This window comes from Etheostoma cragini, chromosome 16 (assembly GCF_013103735.1).
Source record: "Etheostoma cragini isolate CJK2018 chromosome 16, CSU_Ecrag_1.0, whole genome shotgun sequence".
Taxonomy (NCBI): domain Eukaryota; kingdom Metazoa; phylum Chordata; class Actinopteri; order Perciformes; family Percidae; genus Etheostoma; species Etheostoma cragini.
The window spans coordinates 23,661,299-23,672,049 of NC_048422.1; the positions used below are offsets into that span (position 1 = coordinate 23,661,299).

At 43.8% G+C, this 10,751-nt stretch overlaps 1 protein-coding gene across 1 annotated transcript in view; it reads right to left on the reverse strand.

Annotated features, from left to right (window-relative positions):
- Nucleotides 1-1,241: 1,241 nt before the first annotated feature.
- Nucleotides 1,242-10,751, reverse strand: part of aebp1 (AE binding protein 1) — a 22,788-nt gene continuing 13,278 nt past the window's right edge. Inside the window, exons 9-17 of the mRNA XM_034897009.1 lie at nucleotides 9,438-9,517; nucleotides 8,337-8,460; nucleotides 8,013-8,209; nucleotides 6,799-6,972; nucleotides 6,589-6,714; nucleotides 6,258-6,504; nucleotides 4,872-5,011; nucleotides 3,925-4,024; nucleotides 1,242-2,280 (exon numbers count right to left, since the gene is read on the reverse strand). Of these exons, the coding sequence (XP_034752900.1) occupies nucleotides 1,712-2,280; nucleotides 3,925-4,024; nucleotides 4,872-5,011; nucleotides 6,258-6,504; nucleotides 6,589-6,714; nucleotides 6,799-6,972; nucleotides 8,013-8,209; nucleotides 8,337-8,460; nucleotides 9,438-9,517 (1,757 nt within the window). The 3' untranslated portion in view covers nucleotides 1,242-1,711. The remainder of the gene's footprint in view (nucleotides 2,281-3,924; nucleotides 4,025-4,871; nucleotides 5,012-6,257; nucleotides 6,505-6,588; nucleotides 6,715-6,798; nucleotides 6,973-8,012; nucleotides 8,210-8,336; nucleotides 8,461-9,437; nucleotides 9,518-10,751) is intronic.

Genomic DNA, 10,751 nt, shown 5'->3' on the forward strand with positions numbered 1-10,751 from the left:
CCCAGAATGCACCTGAACACACCTCCCTGTAAGACCAGCACGCCCAGAATGCACCTGAACACACCTCCCTGTAAGATCTGGGGAGAGGTCACAAGTTGAATTCAGTTTTTGGACATCTGATTCCACTTCCTGCCGCTGAGCAATGAGGAACATGTCCGCTCCGTTTGCTGAAACATGAAACGATACCTGATATGTTTTCCGATGGTCGGAGCAGGAAAGAAACACACGAGGAAACGATTGTATTTGTCCGTTTTATTTTGTTTCAGTATGCACAAGGAAGCGTTGGCTGTGATTAAACTGTCTGTAGAGCCAGGCTGGAGCTTTGGGTTCAACATTGGGGGGGTTGATTTTACTTTACACTATTTTACTTTAAATATGGATATTCATTCTTTATACTGCTTCCCAACTGTATGTATCTAATATCTAGATCTTTTTTTTTTAGACGTTTTGTAGTTATATTTATCACTTTACATGCTCTGCACACCAATATAAGCATTTAAGCCTTTATTTATTTTAATTCATATAACTAATAACTCAACTATTCTAGAGTGTTTTTAATTGTTTCTGTGCTGTATTCTTTTAAGCTGTGAACTTTGCACGTACTACTTTGTACTACAGTGTACTGTGGTATGACAAGAAATCTTGAATCTTGAGGTTGTGTATTCAAAAAAACAAAAAGAAGACATCTGAAAAACCCTCGAAAAACGACAAAAACTCAAAAGGTGAGAAAACAGAAAAAAACTGCAAAAAGTGTTAAAAAAGAAAATATATATAGGCGACAAATTGTCCCAAAAAAAATCCAAAAAGACGTCTCAAACTCTGAAATAAGCAACAATTACAAAAAAAGAAAGAACACAAACTGAAAAACCACTTTTGGTTACGCCTGTGCTTTCGAGTCATTTCCCTGTTTGTTGAGATTATAACACTGTTCACCTGCAGCAGGATCTGGCATCAGTACAGGTGTTGTCAGCCTGCCATAGTTTGCGAAACCTGCCTTCAAAGGGCGGGGGGGGGGGGCGTTAAAACCAGATTCAAACACACAACTGAGTCCACACTCACCTCATCCCTCGGGCCGCAAAGCCTAGCAACAAAAGTGTCAACAAAAGAAAACCAAATAGTTTTAATTTTAAATTCATACCCATAAAAACTAATGTTGTATTGGTCAATGGGAGACAACACAAGGGTTAAAGTCACATTTATCTCCACTCATAGCATTGGGAAAAAGCGATAAAGTAACCCTAAAAAAGTGTCCAAAAACGTGGGAAAAAACAACAACATGCGTCAAAAAGCAAAGAAAAAATGGATAAAAACATTGGAAAAAGTGTCCAAAAACGTCGGGAAAGGGACAAATGTGTCAACAAAAGACAAACCAAATAGTTACCCATAAAAACCAAAATTGCATCGTCAATGGGAGACAACACAAGGGTTAAAGTCACATTCATCTCCACTTATAGCATTGGGGGAAAAAATTATAAAGGAACACTAAAAAAAAGTGGAAAAATGTCCCAAAATGTGGGGAAAAACAACAAAAAGTGCCTTGAAAATGGATCAAATCATTCGGGGAAAAACACTCAAAGTTCAGCCAACGAGTGAAAACTTTCTGGGAACTGAATAATTAACGACCTATGTGTTTTTTATATTTTTTTATTAAAGCTGTGGTGTTGTGGTTAGTAAAGTATACAGAGATGTGGGGTTTTTCTGAATGTTACATTCAATCAATAGTGTATTCAAAGGGATAGTCCTGCGTGGACTCCGGGTTAAAGTCGACTCGGTCGAACGGGTTCTCCGTCATCAAACTGTCCACCGGGAACCAGGAGTCGTACCAGGACGTTGTCCTCTCTGTTTCCGGTATTGTTGTCGGGGCGGCTGTCGTTGTGGTGGTTGTGGTTGTTGTCATGGTAGCAGGAGTTGTGCCGAGTCCGGCTCGTAGTCTCTGCTGACGCAGCCGCCGTAGACGCATGATCCGGAGCCGCCGGAGTCGCTCTGCGTTCTGCGCGCTGGCGTGACCGTAGCCGCCGGCGGTGGCGGTCGCCGGGCTGCTGGGCGCGGTGGTTTTCACCGCGGTGACTTTGGGGACCAGTCGAATGGGCCTCTTGCCGTGGAGCGCCATGATCTGTTTGATCCGGTCCCAGTTGGATTTGGCTAAGGTGAAGCTGCAGGACGTGGCCCCCGAGTCGTAGCCCACCATGCAGAGTCTGGTCTGAGGGGTGTAGCCGTCAACCTTGGCCGTCACCCGGTACTCGCCGGGGTTCAGCAGCCGCCAGTAGTCGCCGCTGGGAGCTGGAATGAGTGTAGGTCAATGGTTAGGAGCTCTTTCTACACACGTGTTAGATGTGTTCAAACCTTGTGTGTGATTTACATTACACATCATACATTTAAGCTAAAAGGCAAACGCCTTATTTCAACATAAATGAAGACATGTTGGTCATGCATTAAGTTGTTTTGCAATGCTTCTGTTCTATAATATAAGATGTTCTGGTCCATTGGGATATAACCCAGCTCTGCTAAATGGGTCAGAAGCAGGACTTGATGATTAGATCCCTCCTGAGTCTGGATCCAGTTCCTCTCTCCAGCCCAGCTGAACGTGCAACAGGTCGTGTTGTCTTTGCTCTGCAGGTCCTGAAAAGGTCAGGATCTTTCAGTCACATACCAACTGACAGATAACGAATAAGCACACGAACATATCACACCACTGGGATCTAGAGACCTCCCCGTCCCCTTAGACCAGGGGTAGTACAAGAGCCGAAGAGCCAGACATATTTAGGGGACAGCCGTGACAGCTTGATCTCTGTGACTTTGTCTCTAGAATATTCTACGCAATAAAAGGGATTCACACATCCACATCTGAGATTAATTGACTGACCCCGGAGACCGGAGCAGGATTGAGCTCCAACAGTCCAGAAATCAAATGTTCTGCTCATGAACCATTTGTACACATAACTACGAAAAGCAATGCACTATAATCGTACTGTATGTATTCCACATATTTAATACTGGATGCAACCGAATGACATCCACTTTATGAGAGTGTGAAGATCTGTGTAAGGGGGGGCGAAGTATGGGTTCCAGAAAAAGTAAAGAGGGTAAAACGCATGACTTTTTTGGGGCATTTTTAGGCCTTTGTTGACGGGACAGCTGAAGAAATGAAAGGGGAGGGAGAGGGGGGGAATGACATGCAGCAAAGAGCCGCAGGTCGGAGTTGAACCACAATCTTTTGTCTAATCTTAACTAGGCATTAAAACACAGGGCTTTCCAGCTGGGGAGCGAAGTTTTTGGGGAAAACACAAGACTTTCACCCAGGAAACAGGTGTTTACGTCACTGGAAGCCAAATTAAAGCCACAAACTTTTTTTAAGTCTAACTAGTCACCTACAGTCTCCTTTGGTAGACTAAACTTAACCCTCCTGTTGTCCTCGGGTCAAATTTGACCCTTTAAAAATGTCTATATCTGAAATATGAGTTTCTTTTTAACCAAATCACCACAAAAAAGTCATTGGATTCCTTCCAACGCTCTTTATAAATACAACTGATCACTTTCTTTCCTCTGATCTTAACTATTAGTCTAAATAATTCATAATTTCTGCTTTTTTAACTCAAATATTAGGTATAATTCTATATAAATGAGGGTTATTGACCATGAATTCCAAAAAGTAGTGTAAAACTAGTAAGGTGGTGTTAGTGAAAACTGAAAAAAAGTCTGAAAAAGGGATGAAAATGTCAAATTTTTGTCAGGTTTTGACCTCGGAGGACTACACAAGGGTTAACCGCCTCCTAACGACCGCTGAACTGAACTGTCGTGACCGATCTGAATGTGACAGGATATGCGGATTGTTGTGCAGAAGTTTTTGTACAATATACAAACCCTGTTGATGCGAATGTGTTGTAAACGTTCATGTCATGCAGAGTGTTTTAGTACCAGACGTACCCGTCTTGACATCATGCCGGATCCCCTCCACAGAGATGGTGACGTTAGGCAGCGGATTCCCCTCCACGTCCCTCACGACACCCTTTATCCCTCGGTTAACCTGCACAGGACAGCGCACGTCATGAAACAATTAAACAGTCAAATACATCGCTTTCAGTCCATTGTTAAACCCTCGTGTTGTCCTCGGGTCAAACTGACCCGCTTCACAGGGTTTTATACCAGAAATATGGATTTCTTTCAACCAAATTACCCAAAAAAGACATTGATGATTCCATATAACATTCCTCAGTTAAAATTAATGATTACTTTCATTGAATTTGAGATTCACTCAACATGCTCTGATCTTAACTAGTAGTCAGAATAATTCATCATTTCTGCCTTTTTAACTAAAAAACTTGAACGCTGCTTGCAAGTTAAACTACAGATCAGTTCATTACTTTATTGAATTTTAGGTGTTTTATTTCCCACAAAAAAGATATAATTTCACATAAATGAGGTTTCTCGACCATGAAATTGAAAAAGATAATAGTGTAAAACTAGTGGTGATATGTTGATGTCAGTGATGTGTGCAGTATACTGATGGTACTGTTACACAAATGAAGAAAATGTGGAAAAAAAAGCATAAAAATGTGATAAAACAGTGTTAATTTTCAGTTTTGACCCGGGAGGAGAACACAGGGTTAGGTTTAGGAGATTGTCTGTGTGATGAGGGTCTCATAGGGTTCTATAGGGATCTGATAGGGTTCTATAGGGTCTCATAGGATTCTATAGGGATCTGATAGGGTTCTATAGGGATCTGATAGGGTTCTATAAGGGTCTCATAGGGTTCTATAGGGATCTGATAGGGTTCTATAGGGTCTCATAGGGTTCTATAGGGATCTGATAGGGTTCTATAAGGGTCTCATAGGGTTCTATAGGGGTCTCGTGCTCATCAGTTCAGTTCTCACTTGTTCGATGAAGGACAGCAGAGCCTCGCGGTTGTTCTCCCACTCCAGAGGCAGTTCGCTCTCGTGGGGAAACTTGTCACATCCCAGGAAGATGGACAGCTCGAAGCAGTTGGTGTGCAGGTAGCTGAAGTCGTTCATACCTGTTGGCACGGAAACGATCAGCTGATCAGCTCATTTACTCACGGTGGTTTCCACCGTGCAGCTGGTTTTCAAGCCATCTGTTCAGGTCTCCACCACTGTTATCGCGGAGGTACACTGGTTTTGTGATGTGACATTTCAATGCGTGAATTCGTGACATTCGACAAACTCAACAGCAACACTTATTTCCAAAATAACACCTGCCATCAGGTTTCAGAACTGTTTTTTTTATTGAAGGTAGAAACTATTTGCATTTTTCCACTGCGTGGTATCTACTCAACTCGCCTCGAGTCTACTCGCCTTTTTGGGTTTTCCATTACGAAAAAACGTCCCTGGGACCTGCTACCAGGTACTTTTTTTTTAGTACTACCTAAATCGAGTTTCCAAGCGTACTGAGGCGACACCAACAGGTCACGTGGAAACATGCAGACCGCTGATTGGTTGGGTCACTGCGTTGTTAGCAGACAAGAGTGAGGAGTTTGTGTCCGGAACAAACGGGACATTTAAAAACAAATCTAGCCGGACACCGCCGGATTATCTACTCTCTGCACTGTTCTAACTTTACAACTGTTCAATATTAAGGGCTATTAGGGGCTATTAGGGGCTATTAGGGGCTGTTAGGGGCTATTAGGGGCTATTAGGGGCTGTTAGGGGCTGTTAGGGGCTTTAGGTTACTTTAGAAAAACAAGATGCATCCCAGTCGTTGTCATAAGACTGTCCGTGACTCTCATAAAGATTATACAAAGCCCAGCAGGTCAGAACCAGAGGTTTCATCAGTTGGACATTGAACGCCCACCAGACGGTCTGTATATTTTTCAGCTGTTATTTTCGTTGCTTCCTTCAGCTTCTTTTGAAACAAAACATTTCTTCTGGCTGTGGCGAGTAGCCGACGTGCTGTTGTGAGTCGCGTTGAAAATTACGTCATCACGCGTAGCTATGGTGACCAGCCACGCTGAGGCGTTACTCAATCTGCAATGGAAAACGGACGCAGAATGCAGCGAGTCGAGCAGAGACGAGGCGAGTCGAGGCGAGCTGCTACCAGCAGTGGAAAAACGCCACATGAGACTTGTGGATTATCCAAAAACGACCAGGACACTGTTTCAGAGAAGACATGTTGGAGCACCACAAATGTAACGCCACTCACTTCTCTTGAATTGGACCCCAAACAGGTGAATCCATCGATGGATAAGGGGGATACCTGGTGTTGCTTATTCACATCCTTTTACTATTTCTTGTGTCAACACTTACTGCCCACCACTGGATCCCAGCTGGCTCTGTTGGCGATGCCCTGTCCCCCGGTGACATCGTCGCCATGGCAAGAGCCGCGGTAGGTCTCCGTCATGGTCAGGTGGCTGTGGGCGTACGACATCGCCAACCAGCGGAACATGGCGTCGTCTGGCGTCTCCCTCAGAGACCCATCCCTCTGCCGCTGGATGCGAGCCCACGTCTCCTCGTTCATGTTGGCGTTGCTTCTCCACCGCTGGCTGTCGGTTAGCTTTAACAACATCGAAGGGTTGTAGGGTTATTATATGGGTGTTGACTTGATTCATATCTTTATTTCTTTGTGAAATAGCCTTACAGAAATTGCTGGACGCTGCATGTCAAAAGGGTACACGACCAGTTTCTCTCCTCCTTGCAAATTAGCTCCGAGCACAAACGGGTTGCGCTCCATCCAGGAAATGATGGCTTTTGTCTCAGTCGCGAGCTGTTGTAAAAAACAAAAAGCAGAGACATGTTTGAGTCAGCACATTGCGGAGGATCGAATGGTGGGGAATGGGCCCAAACTCACAGAGCCGTTGAGGAAGTTTTCCGGGAGGGGGATGTGATGGTTGGGCACGACGCGGGGGACCCAGCCTCTGTCCTCGGCTCCCCACAGGACGCTGTTCAGGTCGGGGAAGTTCTGGAAGATGTCGTAACCTTCCTCGGTCCAGTGGCCCAGCGCCCAGTTCCCCATCTCCGAGCCCTGGAGGAGAAGGAGGAGGACCATGTCAGCTCGCAAAGAACATTTTGAAAGGGTTGTTTACGTGCATAGCATTTCAGCATCGGTAAATAAATACTTCAGAAAATGTTCAGACACTGCAAAAGTACGTTCTTAGACGGCTTTCCAGAGGAGGAAGTGTGATGCAATGGGAACTAGGCTGCCGTCATAGACTGTAAAAACAACAACAAAGCTTACTGAAAAGTCTGAAAAGTGCAGCCTTAACCCTCGTGTTGTCTTCCCACCGACCTGCAAATTTGGGTTTTTCTGAGTCCAAATTTCAAATGAAAAACCTTTAATCGTTTTAGTTGTCTTTTTCGACCCTCTTGTGTCTTTCCTCACGATGTTTTTGTCACTTTTTCAACATTTGTTGACTTTTTCTGAGCCTTTTAAAATGTTTGTGATTTCTTTCTTTTTTTTTCAAATTTTAAAGCTTTTTTTTTTTTTACATCTCTCACTTTTCTTGAGATTTTTGTCACATTGTTCGGCATTTTTGTCACATTTTCTTTATACATTTGTTTACATTTTATTCACTTTTATTTGATATTTGTCTTTTTTGGACGTTTTTTTTGTCACACACAAGTTGTTTTATCAATAATTCTTTTCTCCAAATGCTATAAAATGTACAAAAAACACCCGAATTCAATAAAAGTAGGGAACTGATTATTTACTTAACTTGTGAGGAGCGTTGTTGGGAGCCATCCACGTTAGTTTTTTGGACAATTTATTTGAAAGGAACCCAAATTTGTGATATAGAACCCTTTCGAAAAGGAGTCAAATTAGACCCGAAGACAACCAGAGGGTAAACCTATATCCCATCTGATTTCCAGCAGGGGGAGACTCCACTGACTCCAAAAGAATTCTGTTTCTACAGAATTCTATGAGAAAATGAGCCTATTTCTCCTTTGATTTATTACCTCAGTAAACATAATGAATTCAGGGTCTCAATCGTTGGTTTCAAAGGAAACCCAGAATCTAGCTACTTTTTGCAGTTTAAGTTCTGTTTAATCTATGTTCCAACGTACCATCTCGAAGGCCAGTTCGTAAGCGTCGGGGTTGAGCGAGGGCACCAGGTGTATTCTCACTCCGTCCACCAGGCGTTGCACCCTGGGGTTCCCATCGTTGTACTCCTTGCACAGAAACTGCATCAGCAGGAGGAGCAGCTCTCGACCCAGCACCTCGTTCCCGTGCAGACCGGCTGTGTACCGAAATTCTGGCTCACCTAGAGACGGGGGGGGGGGGGGGGGGGGGGGGGGGGGGGGGGGGGGGGGGGGGGACAACGGAAACCGTTAGCTTGACTGAGCCGTGTCACGTTGACACACTCGGGACGTTCTTCAGCGGTCTCGTACCTGTCTCGTGCTCTCCGGGGTTGTCGGAGATCTCCATGGCGTACATCTTCAGGCCCTGAGAACTTTTACCGATGTTGTAGATCCTGGTGATGTTGGGACACTCTTCGTTTATCACCTTCATCATCTACAAAAAAGAAACGCATTTGTTATATTGTTGCTGTAGTATGCTTAGTAGGACCAGATGTTAGGGTCCCTTGATTTTCAGCACAAGCACTGTTGTTGGAGATGGCCTCTTGGGAGGGGATGGATTCGGGGAGGACCGCCTTGGTTCCTCCAATACAACACATCATCAGTTGTGCACCCCGGCCTCATCGGGTGTTTCAGCCTTTTGTCACAAGACACCCTCACCCGAGGCTGGCCCACCACAGGCTGACCAGACCTGGGTGTGTGTCGCACTGGAGGCTCCATGAGGGCACTTGGCCCCCCATACGGTCTCCTTCCGCTTGTAATGGGAAAATTACATTCGAGCTTGATTTCATATATCCTTCTATAATATGCATGTGTTATTATTATTATTCGGATTATTCAAGTACAATGCTTTTCAGGTTGCATGACTTTTAAAATCCCTTCCTTGTGTGTCTTACTTGAAGGAGAGACTTTTAGTCTCTGCAAGGACAATACCATGGAGTCTGAAGAAGACATTTGTCCAGTGCTATGTATCATCAAAGCAAGTCCAGGGTCATTAAGGGGCTCCAACTTGTCTGTAAGATTAGACGTATTTTGAAAGAATACGTCCTTTTCTCCTCTAGGGAAACAGGGTATAAGACGGGGATGCTACTGTTTTAATTTAACAAGACTTTGTCACACTGTCTTCCCACTTGGTTATTCTCTGCAGGGAATAGTTAAATTTCACCGAAGACCAAACCTTGACTCAGTTGCACAGCTGTGTCTTTATTTTGTCTCAACAAGTCTCTCTCTCCAAGATAATTCCTCTCCTGCTGGACAGAAACGTCCACAGCACTCTGCTTCGGCAGCAAAGTTTGCATATCATAACTTTTTCACAACCTCGTCGATGGCTTCCTCCCACAGGACGGTCAGCTCCACTATAACAAATTATAAAAGGCACATGTTATTTTGTATTAGTCTGAGTTAAAAACCGACCTGTCTCATGTCCTTGTAGTTGTGGTGTTTGAAGTCCAGGTCATCGGATGGGTTGACTTCGTTCTCACTGCGGTAGCTACCTGAAAGAAGCAACACGCTGATTGAAGACAAGATTTTACTCTTAAAGCTGTTTCTTTCTGGTGTTAAGCTACTAGTATTTTACTAGTAGTATAAATGTAAATGTGCTGTATTTATAGAGCGCTTTTCTAGTCTTAACGACTACTCAAAGCGCTTTTACATCATAAAGGAAACATTCACCATTCACACACATTCATACACTGTGGCCGAGGCTGCCGTACAAGGTGCCACCTGCTCATCAGATACACACTCACACACATCTACACACCTGCTCATCAAATACACACTCACACACATCTACACACCTGCTCATCAGATAAACACTCTCTCACACACATCTACACACCTGCTCATCAGATACACACTCACACACATCTACACACCTGCTCATCAGATACACACTCACACACATCTACACACCTGCTCATCAGATACACACTCACACACATTCATACTTCGATGCGCAGCACCGGGGGCAACTTGGGGTTCAGGGTCTTGCCCAAGGACACTTCGACATGGGACTGCAGGGCCAGGGATCGAACCACCAACCTTCCGATTGGCAGACAACCGCTCTACCACACAACCACAGCCACCCTTATACTAGTGTACAAAATTTGATTTATATAAAATTATAATTGAAATATAATAACATACCTTTTCTACAACACTGTGCCATACTTAGAAACTTATCTTAATAACATAATCTCATAAATGGATAAAATAATAATTTATTGATATTAAAACATATTTATTATTGATTGAATGTTGGATTGGGGGTTGGACTGTGGGAGAACCGAAGAAACTCGGAGAAAACCCAAACTAAGACGGGGAGAACATATACTCTAAAAAAATAAGGAACAACTCGTCACAAGTGAAGAGGAAATCTGGGGAGTAGCAATCTGTAGAGAGATCATCTCTCTACAGATGGTTGGGAGAATAATGGACCAATGGGGTATTAGCAGTAGCAATCTGTAGAGAGATCATCTCTCTTCAGATGGTTGGGAGAATAATGGACCACTGGGGTATTAGCAGTAGCAATATGTAGAGAGATCATCTCTCTTCAGATGGTTGGGAGAATAATGGACCAATGGGGTATTAGCAGTAGCAATCTGTAGAGAGATCATCTCTCTACAGACGGTGTGGAGAATAATGGACCGATGGGGTATTAGCAGTAGCAATATGTAGAAAGATCACATCTCTACAGATGGTTGGGACCGATGGGGTATTAGCAGTAGC